At 35.1% G+C, this 23,351-nt stretch overlaps 4 protein-coding genes and 2 pseudogenes across 14 annotated transcripts; 5 read left to right on the plus strand and 1 right to left on the minus strand.

Annotated features, from left to right (window-relative positions):
- The first annotated feature begins 2,461 nt into the window (after positions 1–2,461).
- LOC147928829 (putative F-box protein At1g47790) lies at positions 2,462–5,320 on the plus strand (annotated as a pseudogene).
- Positions 5,321–6,192: 872 nt separating this feature from the next.
- On the plus strand, positions 6,193–10,098 carry LOC104742646 (protein DETOXIFICATION 42). 5 transcript variants are annotated; one of them, XM_087483661.1, is made up of 14 exons: positions 6,193–6,614; positions 6,913–7,042; positions 7,170–7,314; positions 7,404–7,525; positions 7,629–7,853; positions 7,949–8,133; positions 8,219–8,354; positions 8,446–8,542; positions 8,630–8,730; positions 8,838–9,001; positions 9,087–9,158; positions 9,322–9,438; positions 9,514–9,731; positions 9,818–10,098. In XM_087483661.1, the coding sequence occupies exons 3-14, from the start codon at positions 7,244–7,246 to the stop codon at positions 9,858–9,860; spliced, it is 1,551 nt and encodes a 516-aa protein (XP_087339787.1). In that variant the 5' UTR covers positions 6,193–6,614; positions 6,913–7,042; positions 7,170–7,243; the 3' UTR covers positions 9,861–10,098. The 5 variants fall into 5 exon arrangements, with proteins under 5 accessions (XP_087339787.1, XP_087339788.1, XP_087339786.1 ...); XM_087483662.1 differs by having other exon boundaries at positions 6,401–6,614; positions 7,114–7,314; XM_087483660.1 differs by lacking the exon at positions 6,193–6,614 and having other exon boundaries at positions 6,695–7,042.
- A 230-nt stretch (positions 10,099–10,328) lies between these two features.
- Positions 10,329–13,205, plus strand: LOC104742645 (protein DETOXIFICATION 42-like). 5 transcript variants are annotated; one of them, XR_015579676.1, is made up of 12 exons: positions 10,329–10,595; positions 10,664–10,785; positions 10,889–11,113; positions 11,197–11,381; positions 11,465–11,600; positions 11,687–11,783; positions 11,867–11,967; positions 12,057–12,220; positions 12,312–12,383; positions 12,455–12,569; positions 12,670–12,872; positions 12,973–13,205. XR_015579676.1 is itself a non-coding variant. In XM_087483666.1 (12 exons), the coding sequence occupies exons 1-12, from the start codon at positions 10,528–10,530 to the stop codon at positions 13,013–13,015; spliced, it is 1,533 nt and encodes a 510-aa protein (XP_087339792.1). In that variant the 5' UTR covers positions 10,342–10,527; the 3' UTR covers positions 13,016–13,189. The 5 variants fall into 5 exon arrangements, 2 of the variants coding, with proteins under 2 accessions (XP_087339792.1, XP_087339791.1); XM_087483666.1 differs by having other exon boundaries at positions 10,342–10,595; positions 12,455–12,564; positions 12,663–12,872; positions 12,973–13,189; XR_015579677.1 differs by lacking the exon at positions 11,867–11,967.
- A 105-nt stretch (positions 13,206–13,310) lies between these two features.
- On the minus strand, positions 13,311–14,389 carry LOC147928830 (uncharacterized). The gene is made up of 2 exons (XM_087486283.1): positions 14,080–14,389; positions 13,311–13,897 (listed from the first exon to the last, which is right to left on the minus strand). Exons 1-2 carry the CDS (start codon positions 14,387–14,389, stop codon positions 13,311–13,313), a joined length of 897 nt encoding a protein of 298 aa, XP_087342409.1.
- A 562-nt stretch (positions 14,390–14,951) lies between these two features.
- Positions 14,952–18,565, plus strand: LOC104778043 (uncharacterized). 2 transcript variants are annotated; one of them, XM_010463657.3, is made up of 9 exons: positions 14,952–15,529; positions 15,818–16,540; positions 16,641–16,736; positions 16,826–16,909; positions 17,022–17,256; positions 17,340–17,500; positions 17,584–17,859; positions 17,966–18,193; positions 18,369–18,565. In XM_010463657.3, the coding sequence occupies exons 1-8, from the start codon at positions 15,146–15,148 to the stop codon at positions 18,017–18,019; spliced, it is 2,013 nt and encodes a 670-aa protein (XP_010461959.2). In that variant the 5' UTR covers positions 14,952–15,145; the 3' UTR covers positions 18,020–18,193; positions 18,369–18,565. The 2 variants fall into 2 exon arrangements, with proteins under 2 accessions (XP_010461959.2, XP_087340914.1); XM_087484788.1 differs by having other exon boundaries at positions 15,016–15,529; positions 16,839–16,909.
- Positions 18,566–21,487: 2,922 nt separating this feature from the next.
- LOC104742647 (cyclin-dependent protein kinase inhibitor SMR9 pseudogene) lies at positions 21,488–22,497 on the plus strand (annotated as a pseudogene). Its single transcript, XR_015579679.1, has one exon. The product of XR_015579679.1 is annotated as a cyclin-dependent protein kinase inhibitor SMR9 pseudogene (transcript).
- Positions 22,498–23,351: the final 854 nt, after the last annotated feature.

The raw sequence follows: 23,351 nt of genomic DNA on the forward strand, positions 1-23,351 counted from the left end.
AATCTACCCAATAATGCCTAGATTTAACACAAAAATCCTAAGCAGAAATCAACTAAAACTCCACCTATCATGTAGCATAATACATGCTTCGAGACTCACCTGGACTTGGCTGGAAGAATCGACTCTAACAGACTTCTAGTCCTAGCTAGCGACGCGGAAAGGCCTAGGCTGACGCGGCTAACTACTCGCAGAAGAAAAAAGCTTCTAAAGAGAGAACTCGCTCACTCTAACTCTCTAACTTCTCCCTAACTCTCTAACTCTCTAATTTTCATCTAAGGGTGGGATGAAAACCAAATGGCTCCTAAGGCTCTCTATTTATAGTGGAAAGGTGTGAGTTTGGGCGGTTTCAACGGCCAATGCATGGCGAGCAAGTCTCTAGCTTCTCCTCAACTCTTTTGGCGAAAACTTGGTGAGCAAGTTTTCTCGAAAACTTGGTGAACAAGCTTCTTGAAAATTTGGTGAGCAAGTGTTCTCCTCTTTGCCACAAAAATACTTGGTGGAAACACACAATACTTGGCTAGAGAATGTCCTCTTCTCTCCTTTGTCTCACATCCTCCTTTGCATGAATTTCATTGGTTACTATTTAAGAAAAGTAATGATTTTGTCTCCAACTTTCTTGCATGAAATTTCATTGTCCATCAAGGGGAGATGAATCTCCCTCTTCACGCACTCCACACGGACGTTTAAAATTTCCGGGTTGCGGTTCTGCGTCGAAGTCAACGGTACGGCGTACGGGTCAACGGTCCAGTCAACGGATGATGTACGGTCAACAGTCGGATCATGGTACCGTCACGGATGGACTTGCGGTACATGGTACAGTCCATGGTACGCGGTACGCGGTACGCAGTACATGGTATGTGGTATGTGGTACGGTACCATCGGCCATCTCTCGATCCGTCAATATTCGCTCGGACATTTCTTCGGTGATTCTTCTACCTTCATTCTTTGCCTTCCTTTCAAGTCCTTTCCAGGTCCTTTGGCTAGGGGTTTTTTATTTTGAATTTTACCCCGTGGTGAGGGTCATTACAGTGACCTTCCAGGAAGTGACTGTCAGAATTGTGATGACTTGTAGGGATGGTAACAAGCCTTTAAAACCTCTCGGACGTAGCAAACCGGCTGTCAGATATGGATAGACTCACAGACCTAGTGAGAGGACGTGAGGCCCATTAAAGAAAGTGGTCCCATGGAGAAGGATTGGACACGGAGTCCACTAAGAGGTGGCGGTCGGGTCGTTACAATAAATAAATAAAAATTAAAAAGAAAAATATTTAAAACCCGCACATTTGAAATACAAAAGAAACAATAATTTTTAAAAGGAAAAAGTATATTTTATTATAGTTTTATAACAAAATGTACTACACATAAAATTTGGTGGTATAGTTATATTTTTTTGTAAAATTATACAAATCATTTATTATTTTCATTTATTTATCAGAAATATATAAAGAGTATTATTATTTTTAGGAAAAAAAAAAGATAAATATTTTCCTGGTCAAATCCGGATTCTGGTCAACAAAACACCGGAGTTGGATGTTTATGGTATTGTACACTTAATTTTTTTTTTAAAGATTTAGGGTCTTATACTTTTTGATATTTTGAAAATTAGGGTCCTAAAATTTGAAATTTGCAAACAAAACCCTAAGTTTTAAGAAAAAAAAAAAAAATTGGGCACAAGGTCCAAATAAAAGATGAGCCGGGTATACTTCACTTACCTAGCAATCATTTTCCTATTCAAGACTATATTATTGTTTTTAAAAAGTCATGTATATTGAGTTTTTTTTTTTTTTTTTTTTTTTTTTTTTTTTTTTTTTTTTAAAGAAAATTCTAAGAACTGATGATTCTAAGATTTCTTAGGTAGCAGTTAATTTCTTAAGACATTTCTGATTTGAAATGTGAGATGCGCTATACGACTTTGTTGATTTGGCAGTTTAAAGGGGTCGTGGAACCCCGGTTGAGACAAGACAAACTAGATGGTACGGATCCAAACATTATTATCCAACCCGATCGATATGAGATAGATTATGATAACAAGATGTTAACAATGGTATTTTCATTAGAATGGTCCCATGGTTACTGGAATTCCTTCAACAAATTCTGTTTCTTAGGCCATTTCAAATGGCTCTTGGCTTTTGCCTCGTGGAAAACATCCACTTTTACTTCTTTTGCGGGCTTGTTTACCACCAACTCCACCAGAACTTTCTCCAACAGACTCATACTATTTTTGTGGCGTAATTCACATAATGATACACCAGGTTTTTTCTCATCTTCTAAAACTTGGGCCAGCCTGCATCCTCGTTCAACAGTTCAAGTTCAGTGGTTCAAGTCTGTTTGGTTTAGCCAAAGAATTCCTAAGCACACGTTTATTCTCTGGGTGATTCTTCGGGATAGATTAACAACAAGGGATCGACTTAGGAGTTGGGGTCTAAGTGTGCCGGGTCAGTGTCTCCTTTGTTCCTCAGCTATGGAATCGAAACAACACCTTTTCTTTGACTGTGTTTTTAGCAAGGAAGTGTGGACTGCATTCTTCGTGCATCATAATCTCGCTCCTCCGTCTCTTTTTGATGATATTGTGCAATGGGTTAGGTCTCCTACATCTAATGCCAGGCTCAATGTAATCTATAAACTGATTTTCCAAGCCGTTATTTACTTCATCTGGAAAGAGAGAAATTCAAGGCTTCACACTATCACTGCAAAACCGGCAGCTATTTTGGTCAAAGAGATACAGCTCATCATTCGTGCTAAGTTACTTGGTCTGGATTGGAAAAATGTGTTTTTGCATTCTTCGATGGCAGCACCACCTCAGAAACTTCATGATACTTATCTTTCCGCATGGTTTCGGTTCATACAACCTTAGCATGAAGCTTGTCCTTCTTTTGGTTTTGGTTTTTAGTCGTAACTTGCTCGGTCTTCTCTTCAATTTCTATTGTAACTCCTTCATCTGCTGTCTTTTTTCTCTTCAGTTCATCTTTTAGATCGGTATTGTATTTTAAATGTTGTCCCTTGGAAAGGGACGATGAATTAAAAAAAAAAAATCAAAAAAAAAAAAAAAAATCAAAATAGATCATTCTACTTGATCTATGTTGTACGTCCAAAACAACACACACTAAAGAAGACTTAAGAAGTGCTTGCGAAGATAGTTGCCCAAACACAACAATGAGCATAGCACATACTAAAGAAGAGAGACTTGAACTGAGTGAGTAAAAGGTTGTTATTATTATGATCCACAACACTTGGTCTTGAGAGGAACAAAAACAAGATTTGAGATTTGAGTCACTTGGTCAAGGGTTGTTATACAACACACTTGGGAAAATGAAGAAATGTCTCATATTGAAGAACACTTGAGCTGGGATGGATTGTTTTGGGATCAGAAATATTGGAACAAAACATCAATGAAGAGTTCTAGATGTCTATGTAGATGTCTAAATTGAAAAGAAAAAAAATCGCGTCCGGATGCGGCTTGATACCGTCCTGATGTCGTCCGTATACCGTCCGGATGCCGTCCTGAAATTGTCGGATGTCGTCCGGATGCGTCCTGGGTCAATCGAGGGTCGATCGAGGGCCAAGAGGGTCGATCGAGGGTCGAGGACTCTTGGACCCCAATAATCCCTACTAAAAAAGTTTGAAATATTTTAGAAAAAAAATTGAAGCTTATCAGAAATTCAAAGGTTTTCGGTTTATATATATATATATATATATATATATATATATATTATTTTTTGTATTTATTATTTTTTTGATTAATATATAAAATTTATAATTTTGGATGGAATGTAAGTTTTGTGTTTGGTACCAGTTACTATTGGCTAAACATCTCTCCTTAATTTATTTGATATCAAACTAAAATATTTTATATTTTTATTAGACTAACCTGTAAACAAATATATAATCATATTTATTTAAACTCTAACGTGCTTTATAACATTATCCGCAAGAATTTACATTTTTTACAATTTAAACTATGGTTAATAATTTATTTTAGGATTATCTTAATTATGTTTTTTGAATATTAAAAATAATAACTTTAAATTTTGATATTTATTCAAATGGTAACGGTTTAATTATTAGATTTAAAAATTGTGATTTTTGCAAATGTTATTTTGTACTTCCGAAATAGTAATAGGAGATTTAAGGAAAACACTAATACCGAATGAAACCAAACCTAAACCCAATTTCAACTAGTTAACCACAAACCCGACCCGATGAAACCCAACCGACCCAACTTACTTCTTCACCCAATTTTTCGAGATAGGAAACGGTAATAACATCCCCTGTTGATCTGAAGACCGAGATCCTGCTCAGATTGCCGGCGAAAAATCTCTTCAGATTCAGATCAGTGTCGAATACATGGTGTTCCATCATCGTTAGCCGACAATTCGCCGACGGTTTCATGTCCCTGTCTGTCTCGACCTCGTCTTCTCTTTACTTTCATCAAAGTTGTTACTTTTCATCATCATCGTCAATGTTAGCAGCCAAAAATATTATTTTGACGATGCCCACAGTCAGATCTGCTTTTCACATAGTCCAGAGTAATTCAGTTCGTGGCTTCCTCTGCTCTTCCCTCCGGTGTCGGTTCGTGGTATGTAATCAACCACTAAACAAGTTATAAACTTGGGCGAGAAGCAACTATTAATACAAGGTATTGTGCCTGGAGATGCGTAAGTGCTCTGATTCACTTATTAAACATAGTGTATGCACGTTGGGAAGTGGTCAACCATCTTCGTACTCATGGAGACGCATCAAAGTAGTGTTCTTTACTATGATTGTAGCTATATTGGATTATGCATTGATGGAGTTGTGTACTGCGAATCTAGCTTGGGAACCATGAATATATATATATATATATATATATATCATATACGCTAGTATGAGAGTGTGAGTAGTTTCCATGTTGGGTCTGACTGTCCGAGCAGCTACGTCTCATTAATACACCTGAAATATTTGCTGGTGTCCTAACAAACTACCTTGGGAAGTTACCTGCGTATGATTCTATTGATGGTGGTTGTTTTGTTTTGTGGGTTCTTGATGATGTCAAGAATCAAGTTTGGACGACAAAGAAGACTTGCGTCTTTCCTTCTTTTACCACTTTAATGTTGTGGGGCTTTAGCTTTGCTCACTGCTGCTGGAGAGATCGTCTATGTTCCACTCTTCTTTTCTGATCCTTTTGAGCTTTCCTCATGGAAAGAAGAGTTAAAGAGTTGAAGGACTCGTAGATGATATTTAATTATTTGTGATGGTGTTAGTTGTACTTTCAAAACTTGTTTTCGTGCCTCTCTATTATGCTCCTATGTCAACAATAATATCTATGTGTAGCTTTATTTAAGAGGATTGTTGGGGTGACCACTGTTTTCTGACCCTTTTCGAGCTTCTTTGTTACTACTACTAGTACTATGGGTACTATGTATAGAAGAGAGTAAGCAACAAGAGTTAAGAGTTAAAGGTCTTTGTTTTGTCTATCTCCTACTCTCATGTATATGGTCCTACAAAACAAATTCATCCCATGTAAAAAATAAAAAAATAAACATCAATACGTCAACCTACTTTTTTTTTGTTATATTCTTTGAAAAAAATATATTTTTCTAATTTTCAAAGAATTAGTTATAAACAAATTACTTCAGAAAAAAAAAATCTAAATCCAACCGTTAGAAAAAAAAAAACCAAAAATCTACTTACACATAGGTAGCTTATACCTTAGAGGTACATATGGGAAAGGTATCTATGGGAAAGGTTTATTTCTAGCAAGTGCAATCAAATTCTCTAAAGTACAGAGCATTTCGATATTTGTCTAAACTCAATTAATTTAAACGTCTTAGTGCATATCTTAGGAGGGTATATACAACAAATATTGTTTAGAAAAGTGTACATATTCTAATAAGAAATCATTTTTACTTTAAACTAAATTAAATGTTTGCATATCATATTTAAACATTATTTTATCTAACGTTGATAAGACAAAACTATCTTTTTTATATTCTATCTAATCTACCAATTAAAGAATGATGTACAATCTAAAATTCATTAAGTCAATATTGTATAATCCTAAAAAAATAGTTATACAGGTGGAATAAAATGATGAACATCTTATCGACTTTATTTTTATCAAGTACATCTTTCACATTAAAAAAGAAACAAAAAACTCTAATATCTTCTCCAATGTTTCAACTTAAAACACGTTCCACCTTCCGTCCTACACGCATCGGCGTAGTCTCAACCATTTATTTTTCGTATTCCATATTTTCTCTACTCCTTGATTTTTGCTTTTCTTTTTTGGTTACTGTCAACTTTCCTACTCCTTGATTGTTTCCATATTTATCATATCATTCAAATTCATTGAGATTTATTACCAAAACCCCTATTTTCAAGGCTGCTGATATATAAACTCTTTTCATTTGGTCCAAACTTCAAACAAAGTGTAACATTCGCCAAACAGCTACAGAACAACAAAAAAAAAAACTTGAGTATTTTAGTTTGCTGAGTTTTTTTTTCTTTTTTCTTTTTGTTGTTTTGTAATTTTCTGGGAAATTGTTTCGTGAAAGTTTTGCTGGGAAATTGTATCGTTAAAATAGTAAAAAGAAAGAGACATACATCATTGACCTCTATTGGTTCAGAAAAAAAAGGTGGGTTTATTCTTTTTACGTTACATTTTTTTGTTATCTTCGTTCTTAATCACCTTTTCGAATTCTACACATTTTGGATTAAAAGTTAAATTCCTTTTCTCTTTGTTTTCTTTCGTAAAGTTTTCATCAAATTGTTGGGTAGCTTTCTAACGTCATTATAATAATTAAGTTTCTTCGATTTTTCTTTGGTGATTGACATTAACCAAACTTTTAGTGATAGACAATTTGTGGTTATACCCAACTTTCTCTTCTTTAATCTCTTTTGATCATTCTTCTTTAATTTCTTAATTTTTTTCAGCCTTTGATCCAAAGCAGAATTGTTATTAGAACAAATTTTGGTATTTCTCGAACCCTCTAGATTTCTGGAGGCGACCACAAAATTGGAGTTTGATTTTGACTTAAAGTCATCAATAATTTGAATTACTAAGGTAATTGTAATGTGTGGATAGCCTTCAAACCGCTTTATTCCTGAAAATGAAATAATTCTCTTTTTTTCTAGGGGCATCTCTCTAATGAATTGTCACCTACCTAACCGAGAATCATTTACTTTGCTAGATTCTGCATTCAGATTCTTATATGTACCTTGTGAAGCTTGGAGACTCAAGAGGAAGCTTCAGTAACATCTCTTAATGATGTCTGAAGATGGATACAACATAGATTTCCCAAGAAACCCTCTTTACATCTTCTTTAGTGACTTCAGGTAAACACTTCTTCTTTTTTTGTTGGTATAGTAATAATCATGATCAGAAAGAAACTTAAAATTTGGTTTTACATTGATTGATGTATCAGGTCAGTTTTGAAATTGGATGAGCTTGGCTTGGAGATAGCACGAATAGCTTTACCCGCAGCACTTGCTTTAACAGCTGATCCTATTGCATCTCTAGTTGATACAGCCTTCATAGGCCAAATTGGTAACAACAACAACAATAGTATTTCATTTGCTTACTTTTGTTTCAAAAATGGAGATCATCGGTTAGATCTTTGATCAGTTCTTGTTTATATGATTATTTACAGGTCCTGTAGAGCTTGCTGCAGTTGGAGTTTCTATAGCTTTGTTCAACCAAGTTTCAAGAATCGCTATTTTCCCACTCGTTAGCATCACAACTTCATTTGTAGCAGAGGAAGATGCTTGTAGTTCTCAGCAAAACACAGTCCAAGATCATAAAGAATGTATTGAAACTGGTACTAACAACAATACAACGGAAGAAACTCAAGAATTGATTCCTGAAAACAATAAAGGTACTTATTTGTTCTACGCAACATCATCACTCCTCTGTTTGTTTGTTTTCTTGATCGTAATCATCACTAGCTTGTTCATGTTTTCTTTATTTCAGATTCTTCATCAGATGAATCTAAAGCAGTCAGTAGTATCTTTAGTGTTAGTAAACCTTCAGCCAAGAAACGAAACATACCATCAGCTTCATCTGCTTTAATCATTGGAGGCTTTCTTGGCCTTTTTCAAGCCGTGTTTCTTATATCCGCAGCGAAACCTCTCTTGAGTTTCATGGGAGTTAAACACGTAAAGTATCAATTTTTCTGGCTCTATATATGATGTTATGAGATTATATTGATGAAATTTTTTAAGCATGGTTTGATTTTTACAGGATTCTCCAATGCTAAGACCTGCTCAGAGATATCTATCTCTTAGATCACTTGGTGCACCTGCTGTTCTACTCTCACTTGCGGCACAAGGCGTTTTCCGTGGATTTAAAGACACAACAACTCCGTTGTTTGCTACTGGTAACGCCACTTACATATAACAGGTTCAAAATCCTTAAAAACAGAACAAAACTGATGATCCACTTTTCTTTCTTATAACTTTTTTTTGTAGTGATTGGAGATGTCACAAACATAATTCTCGACCCGATTTTCATATTCGTTTTCCGTCTAGGCGTAACAGGAGCAGCCACTGCTCATGTTATATCCCAGTGAGTTTCATTTCACTTGTGAAGTTTGGTTAATCTCAGCAATGACATCTACTTCAATTTACCTGAGGTTTCCATGTTCCTTTTCAGATACCTTATGTGTGGAATACTCTTGTGGAAACTGATGGGTCAAGTTGATATCTTCAACATGAGTACAAAACATCTTCAGTTCTGTAGATTCATGAAAAATGGTATTGCAACAATACTTTTGAAATATTCAATGTGTTTCACAGTGAAAAATCTTTGATAAAATAACACCGTGTGGTTCTTTTTCCCTTATGTGATTTTTCTGTCTCAGGCTTTCTTTTGTTGATGAGAGTAATTGCGGTAACATTCTGTGCAACTCTTTCCGCGTCACTAGCTGCACGAGAAGGATCAACTTCCATGGCAGCTTTCCAAGTTTGCTTGCAGGTCTGGTTAGCTACTTCTCTTCTTGCAGATGGTTTCGCCGTCGCTGGCCAGGTTTTTTAGCTCATTGTTTCTTTACACATTGCATCATTTTTTCGATTACGGATCTAAAGTATTAACAAATGTTTCTTTCCTTAAGGCAATATTAGCGAGCGCGTTTGCCAAAAAGGACTACAAAAGAGCTGCAGCTACCGCTTCTCGTGTACTGCAGGTACACACAATTTATACATTTATGTTTTGTGTTTACATGAGAATAAACAGTAAACATTAAACAAGAAATCTTGTTTAAGGTTTGTATATTTAGTTGAAGAAATTATCCACTTAACATGTCTACTAAAACATATAAAGACTTTAAGGACTAAATCTTGTGACAGTTGGGATTGGTTCTCGGCTTTCTTCTCGCGGTTATACTTGGAGCAGGACTGCATTTTGGAGCAAGAGTATTTACAAAAGACGATAAAGTTTTACACCTAATTAGCATAGGACTTCCGGTAATTAATCAGTTCCTATTAAACCACTAATCAGGTCAAGATTATGTGATAATATATGGCTAAAGTTTCCTACAGTTTGTGGCAGGGACACAACCAATTAATGCCTTAGCGTTTGTGTTCGATGGTGTCAACTTTGGAGCATCTGATTTCGGTTACGCGGCAGCTTCACTAGTAATGGTGGCTATAGTTAGCATCTTGTGTTTGCTCTTTCTCTCATCGACTCATGGGTTTATTGGACTTTGGTTTGGTCTCACCATCTACATGAGCCTTAGGGCTGCCGTTGGATTCTGGCGGTAAAAAAATCTCCGAAACTCTCTGTTTCTTGTAGTTAAAAAGGTGTAAAAAAAAATGATTGATAAACAGAATGTGACTATTACAGGATTGGGACAGGAACAGGACCTTGGTCTTTTCTTAGAAGCTGATGAAGAAGGATTTTAAAGGGAGGAGCATGTTTTTAATTGTTCTTAAAACCTTTACTGAGGTTGTAACTAAATAAATAAATAACAAAGAGTATTAGTCTGGAGATATAAATAATGCTAAGCGATTTTACTGCTGCTCTTGTAAGTGTATTCAAGTTGTATCCCAAAATTAGAGGTATATCGTTCAGATTCTGTAGTAAATTACATAGAAATTAAAACGAATAGAAATTATTTAAACTAATTTAAAAACTTTTATTGGTACATATTTCCTATTCTATCAGACATTGACAATCCTATTTTGTCATAAAATTGTTTTCTGTCACTTTGACTTCAAATTTGTGTTATTTTTTCTTTAGTAATTGATGTTAACCAAACTTTCAATGATAGAAAATTTGTTGTAACCAAATTTCTCTACTTGTATTTCGTTTACTTCCCAATTCATTTTTCTCTATTTGAAGATGAGGATAGGTTTTGACTTAACGATATTAATTTCATCATTAACTCTCTACTTGTATAAGCTCTCTCTTTTTCTTGGGGGCATCTAATGAAGTGTAACAGTACCTAACTAACTGAGAATCATTTATATATATGTCTGATTTTGCAGGCATATTCTTTTATGTACTTGTGAAACTCAAGAAAGCTTCAGTTACATTGTAATCTCTAATTAATAATGTCTGAACATAGCTACAACACAGATTTTCCAAGAAACCCTCTTTACATCTTCTTTAATGATTTCAGGTAAACTTTTTTGTGTAGTTCTGTTTGTAATCATGTTTAGAAACAAATGATTTTCTCTCATGTATCAGGTCAGTTTTGAAATTTGATGAGCTTGGTTTGGAGATAGCGCGAATTGCTTACCCTGCAGCACTTGCTTTAACAGCTGATCCTATAGCATCTCTAGTTGACACAGCCTTCATTGGCCAAATTGGTAACAACAACAGCTAGAGAGTTTTAATTTCATTTGCTTATTTTTTGTATCAAAAATGAAAATAATTGGTTTAAATGTTCGACTCTTGTTATGAGGAATTCAGGTCCTGTGGAGCTAGCTGCAGTTGGAGTTTCTATAGCTTTGTTCAACCAAGTTTCAAGAATCGCTATTTTCCCACTCGTTAGCATCACAACATCCTTTGTAGCAGAGGAAGATGCATATAGTTCTCAGCAAAACACAGACCAAGATCATAAAGAGTGTACTGAAGAAGCTGGTATGAACAATACAAAGGAGGAAGTTCAAGAATTGATTCCTGAAAACAATAAAGGTATGTAGTCAATTCCTTCTCTTGTTTTATTTTATTTCTGAAGTAAATAATGATCACTAGGTTTGTTTGATTTTTTTGTTCAGATTCTATATCAGATGAATCTAAAACCAGTAGAAATATCTTTAACGTCAGTCAATCTCCAATAAGGAGAAGAATTATTCCATCAGCTTCATCAGCTTTAATCATTGGAAGCATTCTTGGCCTTCTTCAAGCTGTGTTTCTTATATCCGCTGCGAAACCTCTCTTGAGTTTCATGGGAGTTAAACACGTTAAGTATCGATCTTTCAGGATCTATATATGATGTTATGAGATTGATGAAATCTTCTAAGCATGGTTTTAAATATCTTACAGGATACTCTGATGCTAAGACCTGCTCAAAGATATCTATCTTTAAGATCACTCGGTGCACCCGCTGTTCTTCTCTCACTTGCGACACAAGGTGTTTTCCGCGGATTTAAAGACACGACAACTCCGTTATATGCAACCGGTAAAGTCTCATGTATAATATGATCAAAGTCCTTGAAACAGAACACAAAACTGATGATTCATCTTTACAAGTTATCTCATGTGCAGTGATTGGAGATGCTACAAACATAATACTCGATCCAATATTCATATTCGTTTTCCGCCTAGGCGTTACAGGAGCAGCCATTGCTCATGTTATATCCCAGTAAGTTTAATTTACAGTCATCAGAAGCTTGGTTAATCTTATAACCGTTACTTTAAATTTACTATTTCTATGCTCATATTTAGATACCTTATCTATGGGATTCTTTTGTGGAAACTGATGGGTCAAGTCGATATCTTTATCATGAGTACCAAACATCTTCAACTCTGTAGATTCATGCAAAATGGTATTGCATAAACTTAATAAGTGTGTTCATAGTGACGTCTCTGATGAAATAAAACCTTTTGTTTTTCTCTATATGATTCTTTCTCTCAGGCTTGCTTTTACTAATGAGAGTAATCGCAGTAACGTTTTGTGTGACTCTTTCCGCGTCACTAGCTGCACGAGAAGGATCAACTTCCATGGCAGCTTTCCAAGTTTGCTTGCAGGTTTGGTTAGCTACTTCACTTCTTGCAGATGGGTTCGCCGTAGCTGGCCAGGTTTTTAACACATGATCTCTTTACTCATTGCATATTTCTCGATTAAGCGCCTACTTTAAAGTATAAACAAGTGTTTCTTTTGTTTCTGAAGGCAATACTAGCGAGCGCGTTTGCCAACAAAGACTACAAAAGAGCTGCAGCTACAGCTTCTCGTGTGCTGCAGGTACTGCATATTTTCTTTAAGCTTAAAAATATTCTGTTTTCGACCAATTTGATACTAAAATCTTGTGACAGTTGGGATTGGTTCTCGGCTTTCTACTCGCGGCTATACTTGGAGCCGCGTTGCATTTTGGAGCAAGAGTATTTACAAAAGACGATAAAGTTTTACACCTTATTAGCATAGGACCCGGTGATTAATTAACATCCCCTTAACTCTGTAATCAAACAAAGATTATGAAATAACATTCTGACATAACATTGTGACTAAATATGTTTCTTGTTTACTAAAGTTTGTGGCAGGAACACAACCGACCAATGCTTTAGCGTTTGTATTTGATGGAGTTAACTTTGGAGCATCCGATTTCGGTTACGCCGCAGCTTCACTAGTAGTGGTGGCTATAGTTAGCATTTTGTGTTTGCTCTTCCTCTCATCGACTCATTGGTTTGGTCTCACTATCTACATGAGTCTTAGAGCAGCCGTTGGATTCTGGCGGTAAAAAAATATGAAACTCTCTGTTTCTTGTAGTTAAAAAGGTTATAAAAAAAAACTGTTTAATTTTTTTAATAACAGAATGTAAACGTGACTGTTACAGGATTGGGACAGGAACTGGACCTTGGTCTTTTCTTAGGAGCTGAAGTTAAAGGGATGAGCATGTTCAAGTTGTCTTAAAATTTTATTTCTGATAAGATTGTAATTAGATAAAACAAAAAAATATACAAAGTTTTGAGTCAGGATATACAAATAATCATATGCGATTATTACGGTTACACTTGTAAACCCCCATCTAAGATTTGATTTTAATTTAAAAACTTTTTTTTTTGTCAACAACAGAACAAGATTTTTGCTCAAACAAGCCAATGCGAAAGAACATTGTTTACATAGGTAACTAAGTGCGGAACTGTGCGAACTCGTCGCGCTAGATTATCCGCTTTACCATTCTGAGAGCAAGAAACGTAGACCAAGGAAAAAAAAAGTAAACTCCTCTTTATCCGCCTGGATGTCCTCCAAATAAGGCGTAAAAGCTGGCCACTCGGAAGGCGAAGACACCATCTTCACTAAATCAGAGCAGTCGGTAAGAAAAACGACAGATTGGTTATCCACTCCAATCATGCAGCGCATTGCCCAAACAAGGGCTTCAACCTCGGCATGGAGCGGGGAGAGACTACGACGTAGGTTGGCAGCACCCATAGTAGAGACAACACTCCAGGGCGACGTGCAAAACCATCCTCTGCCCCCATAATCATCTGAACATTTCCAAGAACCATCTACAAAACAAGTATAACTTGAAAAAGCCCTAGGAATCCCTAAGTCCACACGTCCACCGGTTGTAGCCACAGTGGGAATATCCGGGTTTAAAACCACATCATCAGTCTGAGCCAGAATCCATGCATTTGCCTCATCCTCCGCCAAGCGCAAAATTGCAAGAGGATTTGAATCTAGATTACTATAAACTTTATCATTGCGCGCTTTCCAGATATACCACAAAATCCAGGGAAAGAAATCATGTGATGGAATATCTGTATATCTCCAAAAGAGAAAATCCATGTTTGTGAAAACTGATGCTGAAGGGAAAATATCCTGGGCTGTCGGAAACTGCGACAAAGCCCAAACCTGCCGAGCGGGGGACATTCGAAAAGGGTATGATTAATCGTCTCCTCCTGAAAACCACAAAGCCACATGGTGGCATCACAACTCATACCGCGTTTCCGTAGATTCGCTGTAACCGCCACACACCCCGAAAGAGCTTGCCACAGAAAGTGACGGAGCTTCGGTGGACATCTAATTTTCCACACAAAAGCCTGAAGAGGGACAATGTCCGGCCCGAATACTCTTAGCTCAGCGAGAGCTGTCAGATTTGAACGAAGAACATGGTATCCTGATTTAACCGAATATTTACCAGACTTAGTAAAATGCCATCCCAGCAAATCCGGTTCATCCGGCTGTCGCAACGGTAAGGCAGAAATCATAGCCACATCTTCCGGTACAACCGTAGCCGTAAACTGAGCCATATCCCACGAATTAATATTCCTGTCAATAAGATATGAAACTCGGAGCAAAGGATCATACGGCGATCCGGTGCTTAGTGCTGGTTTCAGGGATTGAACAGGGATCCATGGGTCAGTCCATACAGAAATGGAAGCACCAGAGCCCACTCGTTTAAAAACTTTTTGTTGAATAAATTTTATGAATTATGGTTGGTTTGAATATAAAATATTTGAATTACCTTAGTATTTTTTTTTTTCACTTCGATTTTAGATGGGAGTTTATGTAAACATTTTGTTAATTTTTGTGCCATAGCAAATATCATTTTGTACAAATAAGATATATGAAAACAGTAGTAGTACTTTTTATTCATATTACTTATTTATTAACTAGACTGATAAAATTCATAAATATTAAATATTTATAATATGGATGTACAATCATAAACTATTACATAAATCTGTTTTACCCAAACTTATATAAACACTGGATCTGAATTGATTGATTAAATATTTCTTTTTAATTCTCAAATAATAGAAGAAAAAAACAAAACTAAATAGGACCTATGTTTAGAAAAATCTCTTCTCTAACATGATTGGTTCATAGCTACTCTCAATTATTAGTTTAAAAACAAAAAATAAAAACCCAATCTTTTATTAAACGAAATTATTAAAACAAAAAAGGTTGAAACTTGAAACCTTTACGGAACTCCTCTGCCTCTCTTTTCCAATCTCAATTAGCCATTTCTATTTCCGATTTGCCGGAGAAACTAAATCTCCGCCATGCCTACAACCACAACCTCCGCCGCTTCTTCCTCCTCCTCAACCGCATCCGCATCCGGTAATAATAGTAATCGTCAAGCCGATGTATTCTCTCGTCTGGCTTCATCTGACCCTGAAGTCAAGCTTAAGGCCCTTCGTGAGGTCAAAAACCAGATTATCGGAAACCGTACAAAGAAGCTCTCTTTCCTCAAACTCGGAGCTGTTCCCGCCATAGCTTCTGCTCTCGCTGATGCAGATGATTCGGAGAAATGCAACAACATCCTTGTCCAATCTGCGGCGGCGCTTGGGAGTTTCGCTTGTGGGTTTGAAGCCGGAGTTCAAGCTGTTCTTGATGCCGGTGTTTTCCCTCGTCTTCTTCGTCTTCTCACTAATCCTGACGAAAAGGTTTAATCTTTTCAAAATTTTATTGACTTTTTTTTTTCCGTTAAAGTCTAGATTGGGAAATGAGATTAGAATTACTATGTGGTTCTTGTCAAGAAGCTTGAACGATTTAGATTCGTTCTGTAGTCTCTCTTGTTTAGGAGTTTTAAAGTTTTCACCTTTTGAATTGTCTGCATCTGAGGAAGTAGTAAAACATTGGCCTTTGGAAACTTTGTTGATCCTATCATCTTTGAGTTATGTGAATCGGTTCCTTATTGTTTCTGTTTCGTTTTTGTTATTCATTCTCTCCAGGTAGTAGATGCGGGGGCTCGCTCGCTTAGAATGATATTTCAATCTAATCAAGCTCCAAAGTACGACTTTCTTCAAGAGAAAAACATGGAGTTTCTATTCTCCTTGTTGAACAGCGAGAATGAGAATGTTAGTGGGCTTGGTGCGAGCATCATTGCTCATGCTTGTGGAACAAGTGTGGAGCAGCGTGTTCTCTGCGAAGCTGGTGTGTTGGAGAAGCTTGTTATACTTCTTGATGGTTCGTTAAGCCAAAGAGAAGCTTGTCTTGAATCTTTAGCCACGGTTTTGAAGAACAACCCTGAAGCTGTTTCGGATTTTGTTGGACTTGAATCTGGGAGACATTTGAATTCTGTAACTGAATTAACAAAGGATAGGTATCCGAGAACGAGGCTGCTTTCTTGTCTCTGCTTAGTTGTTATATACAACACTTCTCCTTCTTATTTCGTGAACATGGGAACCAAATCGGGATTGATAACTACTCTGCTTGAGCTGCTCAACGACCCTGGTCAATCTGGAGATGATGCTGCTTTGGGTTTATCTTGTCTGATTGCGGGAAAAGAGGATTTACAGAAGTTAGCTTACGAGGCCAATGCAATCAAGAATATTGTCGACATCTTGAAGACAGATAGTGAGCTCCAGACTAAACGTCTTCAGGGTTTGTTTTTGTCTCTAGCTGAATTGTGCTCAAAGCTTGAAGATTGCAGGTGTAGCTTCGTGTCATTGCAGGTGTGTTCTAACAAGCCGTTTTCTGATTGTGTATCTGGTTAGTTTTGTTTTTTCTTTTTGTAGTATGCTAAATTGGTTTGTCTTTATTTCCTTCTACTAGGTGTTAGACCTGCTGATTAATGCACTAAGACACAAAGATGCTGATGTAAAAGCTGCCGCGTGCATTTGCTTAAGAAACGCTTCTCGATCAGTCAAGGTTAGTTAACTATTATACATTCTGGATGTTATTAGTATTTCAGCTGCCTTTCTATTAAGTGGGACTCCCCCCTGACACATGTCATTTAGAATTTGAGTGCAGGAAGATTCAACAGCGATCATGTTATGCTTCCTTTGGTTCAGTTACTACATGATCCATCTTCGTCTGTCCAGGTACTGTGTCGCATAAGATGCCGCATTTTGTTAGTTTCGGATGTCATTTTTTTTCTTTAGAAGGAAACGGCACAACCTAATTGAATGTATGTACCTGTATATTGTGGACCAGGTTGCAGTTCTTGGTGCTCTGAGCAATATAGTATTGGATTTTTCATCACCAAAGTCATCATTTATAGAGTTCGGAGGGATAAAACAGCTTATTGAGTTGTCAAAATCAATGGATCCAAATGCTCGGTGTAGCGCTTTACGTGCTTTAAGGAACCTCATGTTCCTTGCCGACAATAAACGTAAAGAACTCTATATTTCAGACGTCAATGCTCAAGGATTTGCTTGCCTCATTAGTGGTAAATTCATCAAACCATAATCATATGATTAATCTTTATGAAATTTCTTATGTGGAATAACAAAATAAACTCATTGCTCTCAGATCCGGAGCCTCCAGTGCAAGAGCAAGCTTTGGCCCTCCTCCGTAATCTTGTTGACGGATGTATCAGCTCAATCGAGTTTGTATTTGATGAAGATGGTCTTATCTTAGATACTGTTGGGAGGCAATTGAGGAAAGGTCCACAAGCTCATATGGCAATACAGGTGACGAAAATGCAAAAAAAAAGAGTAAACCATATCAATAGATTAACAAAATCTCTGATGTAAAATGTTTTTCTATCCTCCAGGGAATGCATGTGCTCACGAATGTAGCGAGTGGGACTGAGTTACATAAAGAAGCAGTTATGCAGCAGCTGTTTCCTCAAGCCACTGGATCAGAGAATTTCATGCTGAAGTTTTTGCAGAGTGATGAGAGCCAGTTACGGTCAGCAACAGTCTGGACTATTATAAACCTCATTAGTCCTTCAAGTCCCGGTGCATATGATCGGCATGTGAAATTGAGAAGTGCGGGTATTATTCCCCAGTTAAAGAACATGGTCAACGATGCTTGCCTCGATGTTAAGGTTAAAAAAAAAGAGGAAACCTTAGTACCCTTTTAGATTGCCTTGGTTACTCTCTATTACTTGTTATTGACTCAACTATATCCTTTCAATCTCTTTTGCTTTGCAGATTCGCATCAAAACCGTATTAGGCCAGTCCATGTCTTTTGGCGATAACTACTAAACCACAGAGATATTACTTTTCCCAATCCTACAGACTTATACATTTGAACATATCAATAGTGATTTAGGTTTGATTCAACTTCAAGCATATATAGCAAACAGAGACTGAGCCTATAGTTTATGATCATGATCATCTATTATCTCTCCAGTACCAGACACACCTATGATTCAACAGGTACTTGCTTACTTCTCGGGTTTGTTCTTTCATTTCTGGTTACTCGAAATGGCCGTAACTGGAACCGTGTACACCGAACACTTGATCATAATAGGATATAGAGATTTTTATGTGTTTTAAATACTGATGATGATCTGTTCTGTATGTTTAACAAAATCAGTTTTTGTGTGTGCAGGTGAAAGCAATGAGAAAGAGTTGTACTATTATTACTTGTGCCACAGTTTAGATTAGAACCAACACATTTTTGTTTTGTTTTTATTCTTGCCTTCGAAAGAACTTCACTTGTGTGTAACATCTGAGTTTATTATTGTATCAAAAACATCTTTTTTTGTTCAAAAAAAGAAAAAATATAAAAAAAAATTGAATCAAAAACATCCAAGTTTTGTATCAGTAAATTTGTTTTCTCGACAATACCAATAATTTCTGATAATGTCCCAAATTAATATTTCCTTTTCGCATTTTAACATATAGATAAGGATGATGTATTGACTTTTGTGACCGAAACAAATTAATAAAAAAATAGGAATATTTTGAGGGCGTTTTGAAAACGTTTTTGCCGTAACAGTAACATAGTTTCTTTTTTTTTTTTCAAATATGTGCAATTATAACTTAAAAATTACAATAGAAAGCTTACTAATCGTTTTTCAAAAACAAATTGTAGATAAAAACCAAAAATTAAAAATATATTAAGTTTGTGAAAAACTAAATTTACATCCAAAAAAAAAAAAGTTAACTAAAAATTAAACAGCAAAAACCATTGTTCCGCCTCGTACATCGAATTAATTGGAATATCTATATTAATTGGAATCACACTAAAACGAATCGCAAACCATGCCTTTCGGAACAATTGTATAGAAGCTCTGTTGGGTGACCACAACATATAGCTGCTAAACGTGTTTGGTTGTTTTCTACATAGAACGTCGACTTATCCAATTCCTTCTACAGAGGCAATCCTTTGGAGGTGAACTTAATCTACAAGACTCCCATCATCACTATCACCATTAGATGTTTGTGGGCTCTATTATGGATTTAGTAAAGCCTAGATTAAATTTTAAGTTTTTGGATATATTTGTTGAAGAATGTAAACATCGGCTAACCTAGATTTGATTTATTTTTTTGATATATTTTGTTGAAAAATGTGAATATTGGTTATGAAAAAAAGAAAGATCTTCGTTTAATTTTCATATATGATTTGTAAAAGAAAAAAACTACTGCACCACAAAAAAACTAATTTCTGATAATGTCCCAAATTAGTTTTTCATTTTCTCATTTTAACATATAGATAAAGAATGATATATTGACTTCTGTGAAAAAAAATAGCTTGAAGTACATTAAGAAAATTGGTTTTCTAAAAAAAAAAATCTTAAATAAAAACTAAATTTTGAGCGTTTAATCCAAAATCTAGTTTTTAAGTTTTTGAGAATTTTTTTTTGCCGTAGCACTAACATTATTTTTTTTTCTTTCAAATATGTGCAATCAAAAACTAAAAAATTACTATAGAAAGCTTAAAAATCGTTTGTTTATAAAACAAATTACAGAATTGAAAACCAAGATTTAAAGATATATTCAAGTTTGTGGAATACTAAAATCTACTTCAAAACTAAAGAACTTAAAACTAAAACTCAAAAACCAAAATACACCAAAATATCAGTGCACCGCTTCAAAAACAAAAAATTCCTTAATGTATCAGAAACAAGACAAATAGTGTAGAGACGTCTACAAAATAATTACCTAAAAACATAGAGGCTGATTAAAAAAGAGAGACTATACTATCCATGGTAATATGTTTGTCTGTATGTAGTATGTATGGCCTTTGAGAATCTAACCCGCCGTATGTGCGTGCACAGTGAATCCTATGTTTTGGATCCCATGATTAAGATCCAGCCTCGACTACTGTGTACTTTCTTTAGGGATATAGCCTTTTTTCCTTTTTTTATTTGTTCTATGTATAATTATTTCTCTCCTATAAAAGTTAATATTACTAACGAACGATTGCTGTATAAATTTAAATTTATACTTACTGCAGCCACATTAAAAAAAAAATCTGCTGAGACAAGAATCTCAACTAAACCCAAAAAAGGGTTAGTTGGTTAAAAATAATAGGGTTAGTTGGAGAGTGTAGAAACCCCATGCATATATATGGATTGATTTTGAATAACATCGTCCCACGTGAATCTGTATTACACATCAAAGTTTCGTGTTAAAATTTATATTTTTATTCTGCCTGTGTTCTTCAGTTCTTTATTAAGAAACAAATATCTTAAAGCTAAGTACATAAACAACTACAGTTACCACCTAATACTTCCAAGAAGTAGTGTTTTTGAAGACCAAAAATATATCTTAATTATCAAATGTGAGACTCTTCTCTCGGCACCTCTCTCTTCCTTGAAGTATGTTTTTCCCATTTTTAGTTGAATGAGACTGCATGTTGTCTTGTTTTTAGTTAATTAAGTAATACATATATGCTTAAATGTTTTTTAGCTGTGGATGTAATTGTATTCATTATTGAAAATAGTTTATGCATGTGACAGCATGCCTATATATAATATATGTGTGGGTAATGATATTTATACACAATATCAACGTAAAACAATGATGTTGTTTATATGTAATTAACGTCTCACATGCATTTTAGTCTTTTAGTAATATATATACCACTTACTTTATAACAAATATATTTAGTGTTTGTCAACTTAAAATGCATTTGAAAAACCGGTAGCTAGTCTGTTGTGGTCCAATAGTTGAAAAAAAAAAATGTAATTCAAACAATAATTCACAGCAAATTATTTCTTCCGTAATTTATGAGAAAAGGGTCTTTTTCTTATTTTAATACTATACATAATTCTGTTGAAAATATTATATTGGTAAATGTTAAAAGGAGATCTACATGCTAGTTTGTTTTCCCTTTATCTTCTTGTTCTTGATATGTTGCATCTATAGATTCCTATAGCTTATTATGGGACAACGTAACCAATTAAATAATAACCTTTTTTCTCAAACATCATTTACAAACATACTACACATTAGGAGGAGTTGCTGATAAATATTTTAAATTATCAGAAAAATCATATTTAGTTTAATCATAGAAATAGCATTCTGATTATTAAAAAAAAAATCAAAAAATGGATAGAAATATGAACTTAGGCAAAAAGTGATAAACGTCGACTGTGAATAACGAGATAATTGATAATTCTAGAAGACTAGGATTATTTTATGATATTATGTTTGTTCTATATATGAATATTTAAACGAAAAGAAGAAAATAAAGCGTACCCATTTCACACTTTCACAGTGACTTACATGCATTGATATCAAAAAGAAACCCTTTCTCTTTAGTTTCCAAATACTAAGCCAATCTCTCTTTTATTTTACCTTTTCCTTTCTTGGCTTTTTCTTCTCCTCTCATTGAAACTTTTTCCAGTCAAAATTTTAAAGTAAAACTCCCACTAAGGTTTTTATACAAACTCCTCATATATAGATTCACATTCACCCATTTCCTTCCTTTTTTTGCTCTCTCACTATCCCTCTCTCTCTCTCTCTCTCTCTCTCTCTCTCTCTCTCTCTCTTATTTTGGTCTCAAAAATGGCATCAAAAGGAAATAAACCAATAAGAAGAACAACCACAAGAAGAAGTAAAAGAATCCATTACAAGAACCCATCTCCTCCTCCATGTAGTTCTATCATCGATAGTGACGTCACCTCGACGTCATCTTCACCTACTACTTCACCCGCATCAACGGCCACGCCATCTTCATTCCAACCGGAGAGTGGATGTTGTACACCGAAGTCTAAGAAGTCACGTATACCGGAGATGCTCACGTGTCCGCCGGCGCCGAAGAAGCAGAAAGTGGGGCAAAACTGCGCTTTGAGGAGAAGACAAATAGCTTTCTTTGCATCTCCAGATGTAGAGATGTTCTTCGTTTTCGCACTTGGTCAACAAACCAATAAATAAGCTAAGTGTATGATTAGGGTTTTGTGATTATTATTATTATTATTATTATTATGGTATTATCAATATCTCAAAGTTTTTAGTTTGATTAAAATACAATAATATTGAAGTATATTATAGAGAGCGTAGTGTGATGTTTCGCTTCTTTTCCTCCTCTTCTTCTTATTTTGCTTTTCTCCCTCTCTTTGTTCCTTTTTTTGGGATAATTTTTGAGTTAGGTGGGTTTGAATTTATGGTAGGGTATAATTAATCCAATACCCTACCTCTCTTTTTTTTTTTTAGTTGATTGTTATGTATTTTTGTTTTCTGTAATTGACTGGTGCTTCCTAACATTCGAGGCTTTTTAGCTTTGCATTTTTGTTGTTTTGTAATTTTGGTTTGTGTTTATTACGAGTTGGATTATCGGTTATACATACTTTATTGGTTCCCCACATTGAAACAAATTAACTCCATAAAAGATACTTATGAAACTATTGCTTTCCTTTTTATTGGGTTACATAAAAGATTGATGAACTGATACCATTTTTTACCCGAGTCAGTGATGAGCTCAAATTAAAAACTTTTGTTCCGAGTTCAAAATATTTTGTTGGTATAATAGAAAGAAAAGAAAAAAGTTACCAAAGCCAAAAAAAAAAAAAAAAATAGTGGATGAAGAAGAATATGTATACAAAAGTTTTGGATGTAATCCAAAGTTATTACAAAAAGATTCAACTGTTTCTTATTTGATTTAAAGTTTATAAAAGTGGAGAAATAACTCTTCAAATCTATTTGAAACTTTTTTAAAAATTGTGTGTCTATTTGTGCAGTGTAAATTATATAAATTGAACTTTGTTTGTGTAATTTTTTTTGGGAATGATATATGTTTAACGAAGGGATGGCAAAATTGTCGGAACTGAGACGATAACATCTTCGAAGGGAAGGGAATCCAATGAAAGGACTCGTGCGGCTTTTTTCATCATTTTCTCTTTTCTTTGTTTCTCACACTTCCTTTTAAGAGCAAAATTAATAATTATAAGTTATAAAAAAATGTATAAATCCAAAACTATTCTATAAATAGAGTAGGTAAGAAGACGACACAACATCTGTGCTATTATCTATGCAATTTGGCACCAATCTATATATATATATATATATATATATATATATTCTACGTAATTTAATTATTCGTTTGGCCATCATTTATTTTTTTGAATTATTGCTATATAATCTT

This window comes from Camelina sativa, chromosome 14 (assembly GCF_030686135.1).
Source record: "Camelina sativa cultivar CO46 ecotype springtype chromosome 14, ASM3068613v1".
Lineage (NCBI taxonomy): Eukaryota > Viridiplantae > Streptophyta > Magnoliopsida > Brassicales > Brassicaceae > Camelina > Camelina sativa.

What these genes read in the sequence shown, in the direction of transcription:
- LOC104742646 (XM_087483661.1), top strand. Translation starts at nt 7,244, where the DNA reads ATGATGTCTGAAGATGGATACAACATAGATTTCCCAAGAAACCCTCTT. An exon ending in AGCCTTCATAGGCCAAATTG is followed by an intron (nt 7,526 to 7,628) that starts GTAACAACAACA and finishes GATTATTTACAG; the next exon opens with GTCCTGTAGAGCTTGCTGCA. An exon ending in GCTGCCGTTGGATTCTGGCG is followed by an intron (nt 9,732 to 9,817) that starts GTAAAAAAATCT and finishes TGACTATTACAG; the next exon opens with GATTGGGACAGGAACAGGAC.
- LOC104742645 (XM_087483666.1), top strand. Translation starts at nt 10,528, where the DNA reads ATGTCTGAACATAGCTACAACACAGATTTTCCAAGAAACCCTCTTTAC. An exon ending in ATCTTCTTTAATGATTTCAG is followed by an intron (nt 10,596 to 10,663) that starts GTAAACTTTTTT and finishes CTCATGTATCAG; the next exon opens with GTCAGTTTTGAAATTTGATG. An exon ending in AACTCCGTTATATGCAACCG is followed by an intron (nt 11,601 to 11,686) that starts GTAAAGTCTCAT and finishes TCTCATGTGCAG; the next exon opens with TGATTGGAGATGCTACAAAC.
- LOC147928830 (XM_087486283.1), bottom strand. Translation starts at nt 14,389, where the DNA reads ATGGCTCAGTTTACGGCTACGGTTGTACCGGAAGATGTGGCTATGATT. An exon ending in AGCGAATCTACGGAAACGCG is followed by an intron (nt 13,898 to 14,079) that starts GTATGAGTTGTG and finishes GGAGATATACAG; the next exon opens with ATATTCCATCACATGATTTC.
- LOC104778043 (XM_010463657.3), top strand. Translation starts at nt 15,146, where the DNA reads ATGCCTACAACCACAACCTCCGCCGCTTCTTCCTCCTCCTCAACCGCA. An exon ending in TCACTAATCCTGACGAAAAG is followed by an intron (nt 15,530 to 15,817) that starts GTTTAATCTTTT and finishes CATTCTCTCCAG; the next exon opens with GTAGTAGATGCGGGGGCTCG. An exon ending in GTAGCTTCGTGTCATTGCAG is followed by an intron (nt 16,541 to 16,640) that starts GTGTGTTCTAAC and finishes TCCTTCTACTAG; the next exon opens with GTGTTAGACCTGCTGATTAA.